General features: G+C 42.2%; 2 protein-coding genes and 1 pseudogene across 2 annotated transcripts; all 3 read right to left on the bottom strand.

The window, feature by feature from the left end:
• Positions 1-882: 882 nt before the first annotated feature.
• Positions 883-7125, bottom strand: LOC113166455 (peroxisomal succinyl-coenzyme A thioesterase-like). The gene is made up of 11 exons (XM_026366589.2): positions 6934-7125; positions 5901-6143; positions 5656-5755; positions 5374-5564; positions 4520-4689; positions 4078-4197; positions 3328-3410; positions 2861-2954; positions 2445-2525; positions 1917-2064; positions 883-1821 (listed from the first exon to the last, which is right to left on the bottom strand). The coding sequence occupies exons 2-11, from the start codon at positions 6094-6096 to the stop codon at positions 1694-1696; spliced, it is 1311 nt and encodes a 436-aa protein (XP_026222374.1). The 5' UTR covers positions 6097-6143; positions 6934-7125; the 3' UTR covers positions 883-1693.
• A 574-nt stretch (positions 7126-7699) lies between these two features.
• On the bottom strand, positions 7700-21380 carry LOC113166457 (peroxisomal succinyl-coenzyme A thioesterase-like). Its single transcript, XM_026366594.1, has 13 exons — positions 21239-21380; positions 20614-20815; positions 20424-20523; positions 20142-20332; positions 19543-19712; positions 18728-18847; positions 18368-18450; positions 18155-18248; positions 17461-17545; positions 17286-17287; positions 16878-17019; positions 16619-16783; positions 7700-7824 (listed from the first exon to the last, which is right to left on the bottom strand). The coding sequence occupies exons 2-12, from the start codon at positions 20807-20809 to the stop codon at positions 16656-16658; spliced, it is 1311 nt and encodes a 436-aa protein (XP_026222379.1). The 5' UTR covers positions 20810-20815; positions 21239-21380; the 3' UTR covers positions 7700-7824; positions 16619-16655.
• Positions 8043-13782, bottom strand: LOC113166454 (annotated as a pseudogene).
• Positions 21381-22159: the final 779 nt, after the last annotated feature.

Below are 22159 nucleotides of genomic sequence, written 5' to 3'. Positions count from 1 at the left end.
ATCACCCAGCCTCTGTGGAGCTTTAGTTGGGGACAGATGGTCTTGTGTTTTCCTGCAAAATGTCAATAAACTCTGGAATTAACTTTTCCATCAATGACAACAATCCGTCCAGGCCCTGAGGCAGCAAAGCAGCCCCAAACCATGATGCTCTCTCCACCATGTTTTACAGTGGGGATGAGGTTTTGTTGTTGGTGTGCTGTGCCTTTTTTTTTCTCCACACATAGTGTTGTGTGTTTTTTCCAAACAACTAAATTTTGGTTGCATCTGTCCACTGAATATTTGCCAGTAGTGCTGTGGAACATCCAGGTGCTCTTTTGCAAACTTCAAACGTGCTGCGATATTTCTTTTGGACAGCAATGGCTTCCTCCGTGGTGTCCTCCCATGTACTCCATTCTTGTTTAATGTTTTCCTTATTGTAGATGTGTGAACAAAAAGCATGTGCCAGAGATTTCTGTCTTTAGCTGACACTCTAGGATTCTTCTTTACCTCATTCAGCATTCTGCGCTGTGCTCTTGCAGTCATCTTTACAGTACAACCACAAGAGAGTAGCAACAGTGGGCAGGACACTGGGGCAGGACAGCTTTCAGCAACACATCCAATATCATCATAGTGATTGGACTCAAGGTTGGCTCACTCCTAGCTCCAATTAGCTCTTGGAGAAGTCATTAGGCTACATACTTTTTCCACCCTGCACTGTGAATGTTACATGTTATGTTCAATAAAAAAATGAAAACATATAATGTTTGTGTACTATTATTTTCAGCAGACTGTGTTTTTCTATTGTTGTGAGTTAGATGAAGATCAGAGCACATCTTATGACAAATTAATGCAGAAAACCATGAAATTCCATGAAGTTCACAAACTTTTTCTTGCCACTGTATTACTGAGCAGTGCAGATGATGGGGTTGGGGTTTTCTAATAAAACTAGTCATTCTGCCCCATAAAGGAATGACTGAAAGCCCAAACCTGCGTGATATTTACATCCATGATGAATGTCTGTGAACTTCCAACCACATCTGTATCATTAGAAATCATTTTAATAGTAAATCAGTTCATTAAAAAATACTCGACATTTGTCAATAATTACATTAATTACATTAATGTGTCCCCAAGACGTCTACCCAAAGCAACTCAAGGTCAACGTGTTCAAACTCAAAAGCACAGAAGCTTAAAAAAACTGGAATATGAAGTGTTCTAAATAACATGTACTAAAAGGAAAGAAGTGCTGTCCTGACCTCAGTGACAAGATACCAACTAAAACAGAGTCCTCAAATTGGCGGTGAGTCTCAGGTGACCTAGAGGAAGTCGGTTTCCAAAGTGTTCTTCGCTGTTAAAATCTTCATTTACTATTATTTCTCAGCGTCACTTCACAGAAAAAGCAGACTCTCCTGAATAATGTAACAATCATGAAGGTGGCAGACATCTCTACATAAACACCCATGAGCCTCAGCTTTTGTTGCCACGAAGAAGAAACCAGAACGGTAGTGGATTCAGAACGTTTCATGGCTCTTGGAACAACTTCTAACACACATTTCTCTGCTTTAGTTTTATATAATCTGATGTTTAAGTTTTTTTTTTATCTTCAGCACACATGATTTTTTTTTTTTTAACAATTTCAGTCTAAGTCACAGAAGCGCTTCAAGTATAAGTCACATGATACTGTCTGTGATGACTCCTCTTGTTGTCACCTTGGTTACAAGTTTGAAAGTGACGCTGCACCGCCGCCGTACAGATTCTCCCTCAGAAAGACCAGTATCTTCCTCCAGGCGTCTTCTTGAGCACGAGAATGTGCCACCGTCTCTCCGCCCCACAGAACTAAAACTGCAAAGACAAGAGGCAACAGAACTCAAGTGCTGATTTTGGGGTTTCAACGGCTTCTGTCACAGTCTGACTTTCCAGTCCGAAGATAAACGTACTCATCATAGAGTTATTCAAGATGACCGTTCTGAAGTTGCTGGCTCGAGTGTGTGGCGTGTACGGAGGTTCGATGAGGTGACCGGCGTTTGGGTACGACAGGAAGGTGAGCAGGTGGCTGTTCCCCGCCTTCTCCATCATCTCCTTCATCTGCAATACAGGAAGTTCAGAACCTAATCTCATTGTTGAGACCATCATGTTTGAAAATGTGTAAAAACTACATCATCTACATCGTCACCACTTTGCTCTAACTAACTACATCTTCTCTTGTTATGCTGACTAAATTTGTGTTATTATAACAGATTACAAAGAACTGTTTCAAAACTGTTTCTACAGAGATAAAAACAATGACATAGATTCATTTTAATAAGCTCATCGATTATTTCACAGTTATTTTTTTAGCACTACACCGTTTCAGAATTAATCTGTGTTACTGTTCGTCCAGTTTCTGTCATCCGGCTGTCCAGGCTGACTTCAAACCTACTAACTACAACTAATTCACACAGAATCAGTCAAGTCAGTAAACATACGTCCACTGCAGACTCGTAGGTGGGCCAGTTCTGATCGTCCTCACCCACAACCAGCATAAGAGGACACTTGATTTGTCCAACCTGCTCAGAGACAAACAGCAGCAACAACTGAGACAAATGACAGACAACTGTGCCTGGTATGTTTTAGAACTTCTATCTTGCACAAATCAAATTCACAAATGTATTTTGTGTCTTTCTAGTCTCACCTGACAGACCAACGTACTGGCTAATGTTTTACTTACAGTGTTTTATTCATTTGTCAAATCTGGACTAAAAAGTCAAAGTGTGCAGGTTAAAGAACAGATATGTTACGAAGCAGCTGCAACAAACACAGTTTCCAGTTGTGAACCTCTGTGTTTTGTCCCCTTGTGTTTCCTGTCTCTTCACATTGCTGTATTCTGGTTGGTGGTACTCACGTCCACTTTGAAATTTGTGTCAGTGGGGAGGGGCAGTGGCAAATCCCGCCAGATAACCTCATTCTTCTCGTTGGAGCGGGAATTTTCTGTGTTTCTGATTGGATAAAAAGAACATGTGAGTCAGTGGCTGAGTCACGTAATAAAATGCTACCTGAGAGTTTCTACTGTGCTCTGTGACGCAAACACACACACACTGTAAACTTGGGATGACCTGCAATTACTAATTAATGTTTGGCTGAATGATTGTGTAACTAGTTTGTGAGAGATGCTCATTGCTAAGCTAGTCAAACAGCTCACTGGATATTTCTCTGTACCATTTTTCTTGTAAATGTACCGTTTCATTTGTTTTACTGTGCACTGAAAGTAAAACCTCGTAGTTTCAGTTTCCGTCAGAGGTTGAGTGTGAGATTAATAATCTGGCAACACGTGATAAAGTTCTTAAGAGAAATCATAAGAGAGTCACTTACCTATTTAAGTATGTCAGTATATCTTCCACAGATCCATTAACTGGCTGCACGTGACTCCCACTGATACACACCGCACACCTGAGCTGGCAAACACAAACACAAACACTTTAACTATAAAGAGGTTCCATAAACATGATCATATAAATAAACTGTTTAATAACAATGATCACATGAACATGTAGTATAACAAATAATTGTCAGCAGCTTAATAGAAACAAAATTGATCGTTTGTAACAATGAACACAAATCAAGAAGTGAGGAATTTCAGTGTAATATGTGACTTTAAACTGCAATTTGGACTTTGGACCTGGCTGGAAATATAACTGGAAATGATCCAATATCGCCTTTACAGTTATTTACCTCCTGGACTGGAGCTGCTCTCCGCTCAACACTAAGATACACGTCATATCTATTTCTAACGGAAGCTGCTTATGGAAATTAATTCTATCAATCAGGTGCTTTCCTCATTTTGTTCCCCTCTGTAGCCTTTCAAAAAGGGAAAACACTGGTTTTCCTCCTGCTATCATGCACTGTATGTGAAACACAACTAGATACAAAACAATTGTGAGATTAAACTCATGCATTTTTAAGAATTTCTAAGTTAAAGCCACTTTTGTGTCATTAGCATTTGTAAAGATACAAAAAGAATAAAAGTACAGCTTCTTCCTATTAACGCTACACCACTGCTAAAGCTGATAGAAGTTGTTTTACTGTTTGTTAAAGATCAGGTTTAAGCTAAACTCATCTTACCTTTATAATTTGAGAGTAAACAGCCAGTCTGAGGGTGATACTGGTGCCTAAAGAAAGACCCAACATGGCGATCCGGCTGCTGAGGATCTGTGGATGCTGCTGCAGGACTCTGTAGGCCATCTGAAACAGGACACAGGCACCAGACAGAAATAGTCACATTATTTTATATTTATAATGACAGACATATCTCTGCAAACTTTACATACTGTCTTGTAAACCTGATTGTCATTTTAATGACGTCTTACTTTTTTTGTGCTGAGGCATAAAGAGTGTACAACACACATCTTTTGGTGCTTCACTTCATTCTTCCTCTCTACGGTGCGGTTGCTTTTTTGACTGGACTCACTGGATCAGTGCTGATGAGCTTCTTGCTAATGAGCCTGTGCTCTTATTGTGGAGTTCTACTGTCCTCTAGTGACCAAAACATTTGTATAATGTTTACCTCAAAGTACTGGTTGTCCACCATCTTCCCTGTTTCCAAAGTTATTTTAGGAGTCAGGTAGTCGAGAGCCAGAGAGGCGAAACCGTGGGAGGCCAACAGTGCCGAACGGTACTCCACCAACTTCCCTCCACCCCCCCACAGGTCCAGGACGCCGGGGAAAAGTCCAGATGCTTCAGGAGAGTCAAAACACCAGTCAGAGTCAAGTTAGCTTAAATGAAAATTATTTTTATGTTTCATGTTTTGGTCACATTTATTGGAAACATTGTCGACTTCCTGTCTATATTTTTTCAGTTTTAGGTTTTTGGTACCAAAGATGTCTGAAGTTCAAATCAGAGTCTTCAGCTGAACAAGCTGAATTATCTCAGGTTCTGGTCCGAGCTCCCAACAGAACACCTCCCTCCAGACCAGGGGTCAGGAAACTTTTTGGCTGAGAGAGCCAAGAAAGTCACATATTTTAAAATGTATTTCCGTGAGAGCCATACAATATTTTTTTTTAACACTGAATACAACTAAATGCGGACAGAGGCAGATCTTTTATTTGTTTATCTTATTTTATCTATTTATTTAGTGCATATTAGACACACCGCAGAACCTGCTCCAAATTCCTCTGTCTATTCATGCTGAAACATACGGTACTCCTCATCTTTTTTTCTTTTGGCCATGTTCTTCATCATTAGGGTTTGCTAACTGTTTAACTTTAAAATGTCAGCGGAATTATTCATTAGCCTACTTACCGTGTTAAGAAATGTCAGCTAAGATTTATCTGTGAGCCAGATGCAGTCATCAAAAGAGCAACATCTGGTTCTCGAGCCATAGTTTCCCGACCCCTGCTCCAGACTCTCCTCTAGTCCTACCTGAGGGCAGGAAGAGCGTCGCAGTGAGTCCTCCCTCTGTGATTGGGATTCTGCGGACACCAGGCGCCATGTACCAGCGCTCCACCACCGCAGTGGCCAACGGCACCTGATCCACGAACCCCTCAGTCTGGTGACCCTGGTACACTGACACCGTGACCTCCATGGGAGTCTGGACGTTCATCTTCCTCATCCTAAGTGATGATGGGAGAGTCAGCTCTGATTTTAAAGATCGATTCAGTACTGGTTAGTATTAACTTAACATTTCCGGTCTGGTTGGTCTACCTGAGTCCAGGTTTGCTGCCTGGAACTGGTCTGAGGCTCCACAGTAGACCCATCTGTTCAACCCCAGAATAAGTCCCTCCCAGACTGGGATCCTCTGCCACTGTCAATTAAAACTTGAAAACTTATTTCTCAGGTTCATTCTCTTCGTACAAACCCCAAATTCGATTTAACGTGTTTTTCTGTAAATCACAAATATTTTGCAGCATGCACACATTTCTAAATTCATCTTTAAGGTCCATGTGTACCATTTACAGTCCCACTGGTGTCGGCGGTGTAGTGACCGAACGCATCCCAGCAGTGTCCGTCTTCACACTGGTGGAGGGCGCGGACGGTCAGCTGGGAACCAGGGGGGACCTTCTGGACCAGAACAACAAACTTCTCGTCCATGAGTCCTCTGGACGGGTGGACAGACAGCTTCACACAACACTGTTTGTCGTCCATCTTAAACTCAGCACTACATATACTGGTTAATTCTTGCAGATGTAGATCTAGAATAAAAAGCAGAATAGAGTAATGAATGGTGATGTAATGTTGTGGAGTCACCTCCTGTTAAAATCAGCTGCCGTCTTTGTTCCACGTCACATCTATAGCATTTTTCACCTTTGAATGTTTATGTGCAGTCCAAATGTCAAAGTCACAATAAAACACGATCTTGTTTTAAAACTAATTTCACTAGTGTGTAGTTCTCAACATTTGCTTTTTATTACTACTAACTAAAGGGTTCATTTCAGAAATGATTCAATTGAATGATTTTTGATGTTTTTTCTAAGAAAGATCTCAACATCAGGTGTTTAAAGTGGTTCTCTCCTTGAATCTGTGTGTGGATTCAATTTGACAGGACCTGAACATTTTACATTTGTGCAGAAATCTGATTTATGAGGGTTAGTAAGTGGAACAAATCTGCAGTAAGTCTGCACATGTGTTAGTTTATTATCAATGTCATAATGATGAGCAGAGAAATCACAGTCTTTGTAGAGTACTTGTACTTTTGTACTAAACATTACATGGAGAGCATGGACCTGTATTAACTCTATGAACTAACCAGTACTCAAACTTTAACAGATGACTTATTACATTGGCTTCATATTTACTAGTTTCTTCAAGTCAACACTGAAGAAAGTCAGACAGGTCAAATAAGGTTTAAATCTAGTTATATTAATGTTAATCACACGTTTCTCTGCTCACACACGTGTGAACTGCAGCTCAAAGTTCACACTAACTTTACATGTTCCTTTAAATGAAGTTGCTAACAAGCTAATTAGCTAGTTAGCTACTTACTGTTGCTGTACGAGCCCAAACAGAACCGAGCCCACCCAGAAAAACCTGCTCTCTTTGGGTTCGTGTTCTGTCACTCAACCTTGGTCCGTGTCCCCCGGTGTCAACTCGTTTCAGGGTCTGGAACCACAGCTGTGGGAGTCGGACAGGACGCAGAACAACGCTTACGCTTTAGCCCGACAGTGCGGAGCTCACCGTGCCCCGACACAAGATGGCGCCGTCGAGCGGCTTAAACGCAGGTATGGTGCTGCATTAATGAAAACTCGGAAATCGAAACACTGTCAAAAGACCATCACCATTCCTTCTTCCAACATGCTGCTTAAGTAAAAGAATAAATATATTATCAAGGTACGAAAGTATTTCAGGCGGTGGACAAATAGTTAGTTTTCTATTTTATTCATATTAAAATAATACAAACTGATAATTCAATTCAATTCAATTTTATTTGTATAGCGCCAATTCACAACAGAAGTTATCTCAAGGCACTTTACAGTGTTTAAGGTTTAAGACCTTACAGAAAATATTTATACAAAAAATGATAGAGAAAACCAACAATCCCATCTGAGCAAGCTTTAGGCAATAATACAGTCTGACAGTGACAAAAAATGACAGATTACAGTTTAAAGAACAGATCTTGTGTGATGTATCAAGCTGTAGAAGATGTTTCTACATTTCCAGTACATAAACAAAAGTCATTTATTAATCAGAAGCTCCAAATAATGTCTGATGTCCGATGTAAAGATTTGCTGCCTTTCTATATTCTGTATCACTGTAAACTATTTAAATGAATTCATTAAAACATTCACTGGTCGATTATTACATTACTTTGCTTTCATATGCAGATGCTTTTTCTGCTAATTAAAGTACATTTAAACTCAACAAGAGTTAGGGGATGTCAAAACTGTATTGTCTTCGACTTTGTCACATAAACTGGTACAACTGTGTTTTTCCTTGTTTTATGAAGTGATGTATAAGGAGGGAAGGTGGGAAAATAAGGAAGGATGCTTCTTAATGTCACATCACAGAAAAACAGGACTTTGGATAATGTTAGCATCATGTGGGGTGTTTGACAGCTCTAAATACTACAATACCCTTTTTTATTGCTCTAAACTTTAGTTTTAATTAGTACTTATCACCTTGGTTACAGGTTTGAAAGTGATGCTGCACCCCAGCCGTACAGATTCTCCCTCAGAAAGACCAGTATCTTCCTCCAGGAGTCTTCTTGAGCACGAGAATGTGCCACCGTCTCTCCGCCCCACAGAGCCACAACTGCAAAGACAAGAGGCAACAGAAACTCTTGAACTCAGATCAGTCAGACATAGCTTCTCCCACTGGCAAGGTGAACTTACATTTAATATTTTTGCCCTCGGTGACCGTCCAGAAGTTGCTGGAACGGGCGTGTGGTGTGTACGGAGGTTCGATCAGGTGACCTGCATTTGGGTACGACAGGACAGTGAGCAGGCGGCTGTTCCCTGCCCGCTCCATCATCTCCTTTATCTGAAATACAGGAAGTTCAGAACATAATCTCCTATTTTTCTGATAGATTCATGATGCATTTCACTTTTTATACCTAAGTCTGTTTATATTTGGACAATAATGCCCTTGTAATAATTTTGCTCTGCAACACACCAGATGTGAGCTGTGATTTAATGAAAGGCCTTCAGATCCTGCTTGTTTAGGGGCTATTTTAACATCAGGAAGTGAAATAAATTTTCATTTGTATTCAGTCCAGATGCTGGATACTAATAAAGCCTCTTGGTCTCCTCACACCTCTCAAAGACTGGAGGATGCACTACTTTAATTTAGCTTTCTGTAATCATGTGAGCATATTTTAACTGGTTTTCTGTGTTTGGGAAAGACATCTGGAAAGGAATTACTTCCTATAAAAGGGTCGCTGTTAATTAATTCAAATCTCTGCACTAAGACTGAACCCCATGTCAATAACTTACGTCCACTGCAGACTCATGAGCGGGCCAGTTCTGATCGTCCTCCCCCACGACCAACATGACAGGACACTTGATTCGTCCAACCTGCACAGAGACAAACAGCAGCAGCAGATTTATTAAACTCTTCATCTATCACCTTCCGTTATCCGAGGAACAGTTCATCTGGGAATGTTTGACACGTTATAGCTGGAGACGTGACTTTATCCATAAATACTTTTTTAGTAGCTTTAAACTAGAAAATGAAAAAGTTCCTTGGACAATGAGGTTCATCAGCCAGATGTTATTAATTTGAGAAGAGGGTTAAACCACATGATGCATTTTTATAATAGTTTGATACTTGTAAAGCAGAAATGTAGTAATAACAACTGAACATACGCACGTGCATTGATTTAACATGAGGTCAAACTCACTCTGTCGTAAAGGTGAATGAACCTCTGAACCAGTTTTTATGAGCTTATTGACATAAACACACAGAGAACAGACACACACCCTGCTATCTACAGCCTGTCTCCATAACTGAACATGACCTAGTTATATATCTTGTACAAAGAGAATTCCCAAATGTGTCCTGTGTTAAGGTAAGAGCAGCCCTGGTAATTTAGTTTCTCCTTGGGTTTCCTGTCACTTCATACTGTCAGACAACAAACACAGTTACAAAGCTGTAAAATGAACTGGAACTTCTAGCTGGTCATACGTACGTCCACTTTGAATTTGGGGTCGGTGGGAATGGGGAGCAGCAGATCTCTCCATATCACCTCATTCTGTTTATTGAAGCGAGTCTTCGACTGGTTTCTGATTGGACAAAAAATACAGAAAACACAATCGCTTCATGTTTCTAAATTCTGACTGAATAAAACATGCTACAAATATAAGTTCCAACAATCAAGCTGCTGGACAGAATCACAACTTACTCCCTAAGGAAACTGATGATTTGTTCCAGAGATCCCTCGACCGGCTGCACGTGAATCCCACTGAAACTCACCACACACCTGAGCTGGGAGACACACACACATACACACACCTTCAATTAACAGACACAGGATGAGCTGAGAAATAAACACGAACACAGAACAAACTGCTCTATAGAGAGATGCAGCAAGAGGGGTTTTAACTTAGTCGAGTTAAGGACCAAGCGACCTCATTGCCTAACTCGTAGCTAAGCTAAGAGTCACCTAACTAAAACTATGTTAAAATAATAGTATGACATATTGGGAAGTGAATACACACTCACTTTCTCTACATGTCAGCAGTGTTATGACAACAGTTGTCTTACTTTTATAACTTCAGAGTAAGCGGCCATCTTGAGGCTGACACTGGTGCCGAAGGAAAGGCCCACCATGGCGATCCTGCTGCTGAGGATCTGGGGATGCTGCTGCAGGAGTCTGTAGGCCGTCTGCAGCAGGTGAACACATCAGAAATACACAGCTACAGCTTAAACACAGACACCAGTTTATGTCTGAGAGGGTTCACATGCTTCAAAGTTAAAGAATTACACAACATCACAAACTGCGGTGATGGTCGGTGTGTGTTTTAGTGCTGTTGTCTCATATATCCTTCATGTCACAGACTTCCTGATGGCTGAACAAAGTCAAATCTGAAATCTTTTTATTGGCTGCTCTTTTCTATAAACCAGTTCTCAAGCTCTATAATCTGGGTGTTGATCTTTCACTCCGAGCTTTCATCTGAGTGTCAGAGATCACTTGGGCGTCCTCTTGTGGAACTATGCAAAATATATTTTTTTATATGAAAACTTGTGCAGCTTTGTAGGTGACTATTGAGACAACGGTTGACCTTACCGTAACCCTATCATGTTAAAAGGGAGTGAGCAGGTGTGTTAGAACAGTGAGTTCTTCTGCAGAAAAGGGACGTTGTCGTTGTCTGTTCTTTAACTGAACTTTTGCAAAACAGACTGTGGAACCAGAGTTGTGACAGAGAGGTGAGAAAGGTATATGTCATACTCTCCATATCTGCATTGGATTATTCATGTATGAATGGGATAGGGTCAGGCTGGGTGCTACGTTTCTAAATAGTACTAAATAGTCATATTTTTAAATCAAAAATGTAATAACAGACGCATGTGAATGATCTGCACATGAAGTCAAACTCTCTGTGTCGGAGCTAAACTGCTCTGATCTGACTGAACGTCTCTGTAAAGGTGAATGAACTTCTGTACCTCAAAGTACTGGTTGTCCACCATCTTCCCCGTTTCCAAGGTGATTTTAGGAGTCAGGTAGTCGAGAGCCAGGGAGGCGAAGCCGTGGGAGGCCAACAGTGCTGCACGGTACTCCACCAACTTCCCTCCACCCCCCCCCCAGATCCAGGATGCCGGGGAACGGTCCAGATCCTTCATGAGAGTCAAAACATATCACACACATCACATTTATTGGAAACATTGTTGACTTCCTGTCCATATATTTTTTCAGTTTTTGGTACCAAAGATGTCTGAAGTTCATATCAGAGTCTTCAGCTGAACAAGCTGAATTAGCTCAGGTTCTGGTCTGAGCTCCTAACAGAACACCTCCCTCCAGACTCTCCTCTAGTCCTACCTGAGGGCAGGAAGAGCGTCGCAGTGAGTCCTCCCTCTGTGATTGGGATTCTGCAGACACCAGGCGCCATGTACCAGCGCTCCACCACCACAGTGGCCAACGGCACCTGATCCACAAACCCCTCAGTCTGGTGACCCTGGTACACTAAGATCGTGACCTCCATGGGAGTCTGGACGTTCACCTTTCTCATCCTGAGGGATGATGGGAGAGTCAGCTCTGATTTAATTCAGTACTGGTTGGTATTAACTTAACATTTCCGGTCTGGTTGGTCTACCTGAGTCCAGGTTGGCTGCCTGGAACTGGTCTGAGGCTCCACATTAGACCCATCTGTTCAACCCCAGAATAAGTCCCTCCCAGACTGGGATCCTCTGCCACTGTCAATTAAAATGTTAAAAGTTAATCCTCATTCATTCTCTTCATAGAAATCCCAAATTCGATTTAACGTGTTTTTCTGTAAATCACAAATATTTTGCAGCATGCACACATTTCTAAATTCATCTTTAAGGTCCATGTGTACCATTTACAGTCCCACTGGTGTCGGCGGTGTAGTGACCGAACGCATCCCAGCTGTGTCCGTCTTCACACTGGTGGAAGGCGCGGACGGTCAGCTGGGAACCAGGGGGGACCTTCTGGACCAGAACAACAAACTTCTCGTCCATGAGTCCTCTGGACGGGTGGACAGACAGCTTCACACAACACTGTTTGTCGTCCATCTTAAACTCAGCACTATATATACTGGTTAATTCTTGCAGATGTAGATCTAGAATAAAAAGCAGAATAGAGTAATGAATGGGGATGTAATGTTGTGGAGTCACCTCCTGTTAAAATCAGCTGCCGTCTTTGTTCCACGTCACATCTATAGCATTTTTCACCTTTGAACGTTTATGTGCAGTCCAAATGTCAAAGTCACAATAAAACACGATCTTGTTTTAAAACTAATTTCAATAGTGTGTAGTTCTCAACATTGGGAGTATACTTGGACAACAAACTGGACTGGACCGAAAACTCATCAGCATTGTACAGGAAGGCTCAGAGCCGGATGTACTTCCTGAGGAGACTCAGGTCCTTCAACGTCTGCAGCACCATGCTGCGGATGTTTTATGAGTCTGTGGTTCCAGTGTCATCTTTTATGCTGTGGTCTGCTGGGGCAGAAACATGAAGGTGGCAGACACTAACAGACTAAACAAGCTGATTAGGAGGGCTGGCTCTGTTCTGGGGGTGGAGCTGGACCCTCTACATGTTGTAGCTGAGAGGAGGATGCTGTCCAAACTCCTCTCAGTCCTGGACAATCCCTCCCACCCACTGCAGTGTGTTGGTTGGACAGAGGAGCACGTTCAGCCAAAGATTTATTAACATTAAATGCTCCACAGAGCGCCACAGGAGATCCTTTCTACCTGTGACCATCAATCTGTACAATTCCTCCCCCCTCTGTAAGGGGTGGGGGAAGTTAAACTGTCATATACTTGCTGTGAATATATATATTTTGACCCAATTTCATTTATCTATTTTACATGTTCTGTTTATATATTGAGTTTTTTTGTATTGATGTTATTGTGTATTTATGTTGGTGTTGGATCTTTCCTGGTTGTGGTTCCTTTTCTTTCAGTTTGTTTTGAGAACAATGGTAATGAGGCAAAACAATTTCCCTCTGGGATCAATAAAGTTTTTTGAATCTTGAATTTGCTTTTTATTACTACTAACTAAAGGGTTCATTTCATTTGACAGGACCTGAACATTTTACATTTGTGCAGAAATCTGATTTATGAGGGTTAGTAAGTGGAACAAATCTGCAGTAAGTCTGCACATGTGTTAGTTTATTATCGATGTCATAATGATGAGCAGAGAAATCACAGTCTTTGTAGAGTACTTGTACTTTTGTACTAAACATTACATGGAGAGCATGGACCTGTTTTAACTCTATGAACTAACCAGTACTCGAACTTTAACAGATGACTTATTACATTGGCTTCATATTTACTAGTATCTTCAAGTCAACACTGAAGAAAGTCAGACAGGTCAAATAAGGTTTAAATCTAGTTATATTAACGTTAATCACACGTTTCTCTGCTCACACACGTGTGAACTGCAGCTCAAAGTTCACACTAACTTTACATGTTCCTTTAAATGAAGTTGCTAACAAGCTAATTAGCTAGTTAGCTACTTACTGTTGCTGTACGAGCCCAAACAGAACCGAGCCCACCCAGAAAAACCTGCTCTCTTTGGGTTCGTGTTCTGTCACTCAACCTTGGTCCGTGTCCCCCGGTGTCAACTCGTTTCAGAGTCTGGAACCACAGCTGTGGGAGTCGAACAGGACGTGTCGTTCAATATGAACTCATCTTTAATATGACTACAGGTACGGAGCTGTGGACTGAGAAACCAGGAAATCAATGATGTCTGATGTTTATTTATTTGTTACCTGACACCCGACAGATATTATTTATTCATGAGATCATAATTCATTAGTGGTCTTTGATTCTGGTACGTGTGTGTAGTGTTATTGTGTAAATAATGTAAAGTGTGTTTATAAATACTTTTCAACATTGACTGTGTTATATAAAATATAATATTATTAATACCAATACCAACAATAATAATAATAATAAGAATAATAAGAATAATAATAATAACGTCACGTTTAGGACACAATAAATGCATCATGTAAACATTTTAGGGAACAAATTTTTACTTTTTGATTTAAAAGTCTCACTAATGTCTAAATAAGTTTTACTTTCACTCGTCCTCTACCAGCCGTCACGTGAAAGGCAGCTCGGGCTGCACGGTCTCGTTCATCGTTCTCGTTCTCGTTCATAGTTCACAGTTCACAGTTCACAGTTCAGGCTGTGGCAGCAGTTCACTCGTTCTCGTTCTCGTTCATAGTTCACAGTTCACAGTTCACAGTTCAGGCTGTGGCAGCCGTACACTCGTTCATCGTTCTCGTTCATAGTTCACAGTTCACAGTTCTCAGTTCACAGTTCAGGCTGTGGCAGCCGTACACTCGTTCATCGTTCTCGTTCATAGTTCACAGTTCAGGCTGTGGCAGCCGTACACTCGTTCATCGTTCTCGTTCATAGTTCACAGTTCAGGCTGTGGCAGCCGTACACTCGTTCTCGTTCTCGTTCACAGTTCAGGCTGTTGCAGCCGTACACTCGTTCTCGTTCTCGTTCTCGTTCTCGTTCATAGTTCACAGTTCACAGTTCACAGTTCAGGCTGTGGCAGCCGTACACTCGTTCTCGTTCTCGTTTACAGTTCACAGTTCAGGCTGTGGCAGCAGTACACTCGTTCTCGTTCTCGTTCTCGTTCATAGTTCACAGTTCACAGTTCAGGCTGTGGCAGCCGTACACTCGTTCTCGTTCTCGTTCTCCCCTTACAGTTCACAGTTCAGGCTGTGGCAGCCGTACACTCGTTCATCGTTCATCGTTCTCGTTCACAGTTCAGGCTGTGGCAGCAGTTCACTCGTTCATCGTTCTCGTTCTCGTTCACAGTTCAGGCTGTGGCAGCCGTACACTCGTTCTCGTTCTCATTCTCGTTTACAGTTCACAGTTCAGGCTGTGGCAGCAGTACACTCGTTCTCGTTCTCGTTCTCGTTCATAGTTCACAGTTCACAGTTCAGGCTGTGGCAGCAGTACACTCGTTCATCGTTCTCGTTCACAGTTCAGGCTGTGGCAGCCGTACACTCGTTCTCGTTCTCATTCTCGTTTACAGTTCACAGTTCAGGCTGTGGCAGCAGTACACTCGTTCTCGTTCTCGTTCTCTGTCATAGTTCACAGTTCACAGTTCAGGCTGTGGCAGCCGTACACTCGTTCATTGTTCTCGTTCTCGTTCATAGTTCACAGTTCACAGTTCAGGCTGTGGCAGCCGTACACTCGTTCATTGTTCTCGTTCTCGTTCACAGTTCACAGTTCACAGTTCAGGCTGTGGCAGCCGCACACTCGTTCTCGTTCTCGTTTACAGTTCACAGTTCAGGCTGTGGCAGCAGTTCACTCGTTCATCGTTCTCGTTCACAGTTCAGGCTGTGGCAGCAGTTCACTCGTTCATCGTTCATCGTTCTCGTTCTCGTTCTCAGTTCAGGCTGTGGCAGCCGTACACTCGTTCATCGTTCATCGTTCTCGTTCACAGTTCAGGCTGTGGCAGCCGTACACTCGTTCTCGTTCTCGTTCATAGTTCAGGCTGTGGCAGCCGTACACTCGTTCTCGTTCTCGTTCACAGTTCAGGCTGTGGCAGCCGTACACTCGTTCTCGTTCTCGTTCACAGTTCAGCTGTGGCGCCGTACACTGTTCTCGTTCTCGTTCATAGTTAGCTGTGGCAGCCGTCACTCGTTCATCGTTCTCGTTCACAGTTCGGCGTGCAGCAGTACACTCCTTCTCGTTCCTTCTATCACAGTTCAGCGTGGCAGCACTCGTTCTTGTCTCGTCTCGTTCAGTTCAGGCTGTGGCAGCCGTACACTCGTTCTCGTCGTTCTCTATCAGTTCAGGCATGTGGCAGCCGTACACTCGTTCCGCTGTCTGTTCACAGTTCAGGCTGTGGCAGCCGTACACTCTTCGCTCGTTCTCGTTCACAGTTTCAGCGTGGCAGCCGTACACTCGTTCTCGTTCTCGTTTACAGTTCACAGTTCAGGCTGTGGCAGCCGTACACTCGTTCTCGTTCCACAGCCTGTTCGAAAGTTACAGATCTGAGTCAGTTAAAAGAATCGAATGTCCTATGTCTAGAGTCGAACAGGACGCAGAAAAGCGTTCACGCTTTAGCCTGACAGTGCGGAGCTCACAGTGCCCCGACACAAGATGGCGCTGTCGAGCGCAAGATTGGTGCTGCATTCATGAAAACTCGGAAATCAAAACACTTTGAAGAGACCATCACTGCTGCTTAAGTAAAAGAATAAATATATTATCAAGGGACAAATAGGCGGTGGACAAATAGTTAGTTTTCTATTTTATTCATGTTAAAATAATACAAACTGTTTATACATTTCCAGTAGATAAACATAAGTCATTTATTAATCAGAAGCTCCAAATAATGTCTGATGTCCGATGTAAAGATTTGCTGCCTTTCTATATTCTATAATATTCTATTATCACTGTAAACTATTTAAATGAATTCATTAAAACATTCGCTGTTCGATTATTACATTACTTTGCTTTCATATGCAGATGCTTTTTCTGCTAATTAAAGTACATTTAAACTCAACAAGAGTTAGGGGATGTCAAAACTGGATTTTAATTAGTACTTGTCTACTTGGTTACAGGTTTGAAAGTGATGCTGCACCCCAGCCGTACAGATTCTCCCTCAGAAAGACCAGTATCTTCCTCCAGGAGTCTTCTTGAGCACGAGAATGTGCCACCGTCTCTCCGCCCCACAGAGCCACAACTGCAAAGACAAGAGGCAACAGAAACTCTTGATCTCAGATCAGTCAGACATAGCTTCTCCCACTGGCTTTATCCTAATATAAAAGTAAACCTACACTTAACATTTTTGCCCTCGGTGACCGTCCGGAAGTTGCTGGAACGGGCGTGTGGTGTGTATGGAGGTTCGATCAGGTGACCTGCATTTGGGTACGACAGGACAGTGAGCAGGCGGCTGTTCCCTGCCCGCTCCATCATCTCCTAACCCTATCTGAAATACAGGAAGTTCAGTTCTGATAGATTCATGATGCATTTCACTTTTTATACCTAAGTCTGTTTATATTTGGACGATAATGCCCTTGTAATAATTTTGCTCTGCAACACACCAGATGTGAGCTGTGATTTAATGAAAGGCCTTCAGATCCTGCTTGTTTAGGGGCTATTTTAACACCAGGAAATGAAATACATTTTCATTTGTATTCAGTCCAGATACTGGATACTAATAAAGCCTCTTGGTCTCCTCACACCTCTCAAAGACTGGAGGATGCACTACTTTAATTTAGCTTTCTGTAATCATGTGAACATATTTTAACTGGTTTTCTGTGTTTGGGAAACACATCTGGAAAGGAATTACTTCCTATAAAAGGGTCGCTGTTAATTAATTCAAATCTCTGCACTAAGACTGAACCCCATGTCAATAACTTACGTCCACTGCAGACTCGTGAGCGGGCCAGTTCTGATCGTCCTCCCCCACGACCAACATGACAGGACACTTGATTCGTCCAACCTGCACAGAGACAAACAGCAGCAGCAGATTTATTAAACTCTTCATCTATCACCTTCCGTCATCCGAGGAACAGTTCATCTGGGAATGTTTGACACCTTATAGCTGGAGACGTGACTTTATCCATAAATACTTTTTTAGTAGCTTTAAACTAGAAAATGAAAAAGTTCCTTGGACAATGAGGTTCATCAGCCAGATGTTATTAATTTGAGAAGAGGGTTAAACCACATGATGCATTTTTATAATAGTTTGATACTTGTAAAGCAGAAATGTAGTAATAACAACTGAACATACGCACGTGCATTGATTTAACATGAGGTCAAACTCACTCTGTCGTAAAGGTGAATGAACCTCTGAACCAGTTTTTATGAGCTTATTGACATAAACACACAGAGAACAGACACACACCCTGCTATCTACAGCCTGTCTCCATAACTGAACATGACCTAGTTATATATCTTGTACAAAGAGAATTCCCAAATGTGTCCTGTGTTAAGGTAAGAGCAGCCCTGGTAATTTAGTTTCTCCTTGGGTTTCCTGTCACTTCATACTGTCAGACAACATGAACTGGAACTGGAAAATGAACTGGAACTTCTAGCTGGTCATACGTACGTCCACTTTGAATTTGGGGTCGGTGGGAATGGGGAGCAGCAGATCTCTCCATATCACCTCATTCTGTTTATTGAAGCGAGTCTTCGACTGGTTTCTGATTGGACAAAAAATACAGAAAACACATGCGCTTCATGTTCCTAAATTCTGACTGAATAAAATATGCTACAAATATAAGTTCCAACAATCAAGCTGCTGGACAGAATCACAACTTACTCCTTAAAGAAATTCATGATTTGTTCCAGAGATCCCTCGACCGGCTGCACGTGACTCCCACTGAAACACACTGCACACCTGAGCTGGGAGACACACACACATACACACACCTTCAATAAACAGACACAGGATGAGCTGAAATAAACACGAACACAGAACAAACTGCTCTATAGAGAGATGCAGCAAGAGGGGTTTTAACTTAGTCTAGTTAAGGACCAAGCGACCTCATTGCCTAACTCGTAGCTAAGCTAAGAGTCACCTAACTAAAACTATGTTAAAATAATAGTATGACATATTGGGAAGTGAATACACACTCACTTTCTCTACATGTCAGCAGTGTTATGACAACAGTTGTCTTACTTTTATAACTTCAGAGTAAGCGGCCATCTTGAGGCTGACACTGGTGCCGAAGGAAAGGCCCACCATGGCGATCCTGCTGCTGAGGATCTGGGGATGCTGCTGCAGGAGTCTGTAGGCCGTCTGCAGCAGGTGAACACATCAGAAATACACAGCTACAGCTTAAACACAGACACCAGTTTATGTCTGAGAGGGTTCACATGCTTCAAAGTTAAAGAATTACACAACATCACAAACTGCGGTGATGGTCGGTGTGTGTTTTAGTGCTGTTGTCTCATATATCCTACATGTCACAGACTTCCTGATGGCTGAACAAAGTCAAATCTGAAATCTTTTTATTGGCTGCTCTTTTCTATAAACCAGTTCTCAAGCTCTATAATCTGGGTGTTGATCTTTCACTCCGAGCTTTCATCTGAGTGTCGGACTTCACTTGAGCGTCCTCTCAAACATGATAAGGTGTGTTTCCTTATCTGAATTATAAAATGAAAAGTATAATACAGTATGTTATAAAACCGTCTGACGCAAAATCTACAATGTTGTTTTTTTGATAGTATAAATTAAATTAAAGTTCTTCTGAATGCAGCTACTGCTGCTGTCAGACCGTTACCACCACTGAAGTTAGGAAATGATTTAAAGGTTTTATGGATCTACAGAAACGCACTGGAAGGGTCAGGCTGGGTGCTACGATTCTAAATTAGTCAAAAATGTAATAACAGACACATGTGAATGATCTGCACATGAAGTCAAACTCTCTGTATCGGAGCTAAACTGCTCTGATCTGACTGAACGTCTCTGTAAAGGTGAATGAACTTCTGTACCTCAAAGTACTGGTTGTCCACCATCTTCCCCGTTTCCAAGGTGATTTTAGGAGTCAGGTAGTCGAGAGCCAGGGAGGCGAAGCCGTGGGAGGCCAACAGTGCCGAACGGTACTCCACCAACTTCCCTCCACCCCCCCACAGGTCCAGGACGCCAGGGAACGGTCCAGATCCTTCAAGCAAGAAAAAACACCAAACACAGCCAGTTTACATGAGGAGGAATTTATGTTTCCTGCAACACAAAGTTAATGAACAAAACCAGAGAAGAATCTAGTACTGACAACAGTGACCTGGATGTAAAACAGCTACAGGACAAAGTGTCCACCTGTACTATCAGAACAAATACCTGATAAATCTGTTATTCTTTGACTAACATAGAGAATAACGTGGCTGTGGGTGTTTTAGATTTCTGTCAACCACGACCACTTTGTAAAATTTATGGAAAGACACTGACGCCGACCTGTATGAACCTCACATTAACAGCAACAGCTGCTTTATTCACTCCCCAGCTTCCTGCTGCAGAGTCCAGACCAGTTCAAGACGAAGGTTCTGGTCTGAGCTCCCAACAGAACACCTCCCTCCAGACTCTCCTCTAGTCCTACCTGAGGGCAGGAAGAGCGTCGCAGTGAGTCCTCCCTCTGTGATTGGGATTCTGCGGACACCAGGCGCCATGTACCAGCGCTCCACCACCGCAGTGGCCAACGGCACCTGATCCACAAACCCCTCAGTCTGGTGACCCTGGTACACTGACACCGTGACCTCCATGGGAGTCTGGACGTTCACCTTCCTCATCCTGAGCGATGATGGGAGAGTCAGCTCTGATTTTAAAGATCGATTCAGTACTGGTTGGTATTAACTTAACATTTCCGGTCTGGTTGGTCTACCTGAGTCCAGGTTTACTGCCTGGAACTGGTCTGAGGCTCCACAGTAGACCCATCTGTTCAACCCCAGAATAAGTCCCTCCCAGACTCGGATCCTCTGCCACTGTAAAGCAAAATATATATTTTTATTATTTCTTTTATGCAACATTCCTACATTTATCTTCCAGGTCTAATTATTGAACCATTATTGAACCGTTCACTGTTCCGGTGGCATCAGCGGTGTAGTGACCGAATCCTTCCCAGCTGTGTCCGTCTTCACACTGGTGGAGAGCACGGACGGTCAGCTGGGAACCAGGAAGGAGCTTCTGCACCAGGACAACAAACTTCTCATCCATGAGTCCCCTGGTCGGGTGGACAGACAGCTTCACACAACACTGTTTCCCGTCCATCCTGAACTGAGCAGGAAGATAAAGTTATAATACTTTATATGTCAACAGATACACCATTAACACAAAACGTACTCTGTAAAGTAGTACGTATATGAGCTTGTTGCATCTTTCAGAATGACAATTAAAATAGTTTAGTGTGTGTGTGAATTAATTTGGATTAATAAAAAAGAGTTCTACCTCAATATAAATACAGCAAAGTAAAGTAACGTACAATAAGAGCAGACTAAATATGACTAAACACTTATGTACAAGCTACTTAAATGTAGTATTTAAGTAAATGTGAGTAAAAGAAAGTTTCCAGTCCGTCTTCAAACACCCATGAGCTCAGGATCTGGTTGCTGTGATCACAGCTCACAGTGTCTGTCTGTAATAAAAGTACGATTCAGGCTTCCTGGATGGATCTTTTCTAAATGAGCGTGAAGTACTTACTTAGGTGTAGAAGCAGACTGAGACCTCAACTACAGATGCTCCTTTGTCTCCTTGCTGAACTCGTCCCAGAGTTTGGAAGCTGTGACGGGAACTGAGTGAATCAGTTCCAACACTGGAACAGCAGAACTAGACCCTGTGAACTTTAACCTGTGGAGCGTCAGTCTCCTCCCACAGGCACAGGAACGTCACCATGTTTAGACACAGGGTGGCGCTGTTGTGCTGGTAAAAGTTCAGTGTACAGTTCATGGTCCAGTCTGGAAGTTCAGCTTTACTTTGAAAGCACTAATACAACTACATATAAATACTTTGTATGTCTAGGTCCTCCATTCAAAGTTCTACTTATGAATCCTAAGGAATTAATATATTATCAATAACATGTACTGTTTACATTTAGTGTCTGAGACGTCACAGATATTTCAACCTGCCACTGTTCATATGTGGTTAAGTGCAAAACTTAAGATATTTGAACTGTGCTCAGACGTAGAATCAGTGGAGCACTAAGCAGCTAAGGAGCCTGATATATCATCTTAAAAAGCGACAATACGTCAGTGTTGTCTTTAAAACGCGACTGTTTATTGTAATCATGAGCTTTTGATGTAAGAAGAGGTTTGAACATAAAGATGATGTTTAAATATCTGTGTTCCTGTTAGAAACCTATAAGCAGGAATCAAACATGAAATCCCCGTTATATTTCACATGCGCTTGTTTCCCCGGGTGACAGATGGATGTTTTGGTGACTGACAACCAGACGATGACGACCACACTGTTGCCTCCCCCTTCTCTTCAGAGGTCAAAGGTCAGAGGATGTGTGGGGTTGTCTGGAGACGTGAGACTTTTAACAACTGTACTATTACACATTGTGGTCTTTCTGATTTAGCCTCATGACAAATGAGGTAAACAAAATATCAGAAGCAGGACTCA

Source organism: Anabas testudineus, chromosome 6 (assembly GCF_900324465.2).
Source record: "Anabas testudineus chromosome 6, fAnaTes1.2, whole genome shotgun sequence".
Classification (NCBI taxonomy): domain Eukaryota; kingdom Metazoa; phylum Chordata; class Actinopteri; order Anabantiformes; family Anabantidae; genus Anabas; species Anabas testudineus.
Note: the sequence above shows the minus strand (reverse complement) of the source record. Positions and strands in the feature narration are given on the sequence as shown.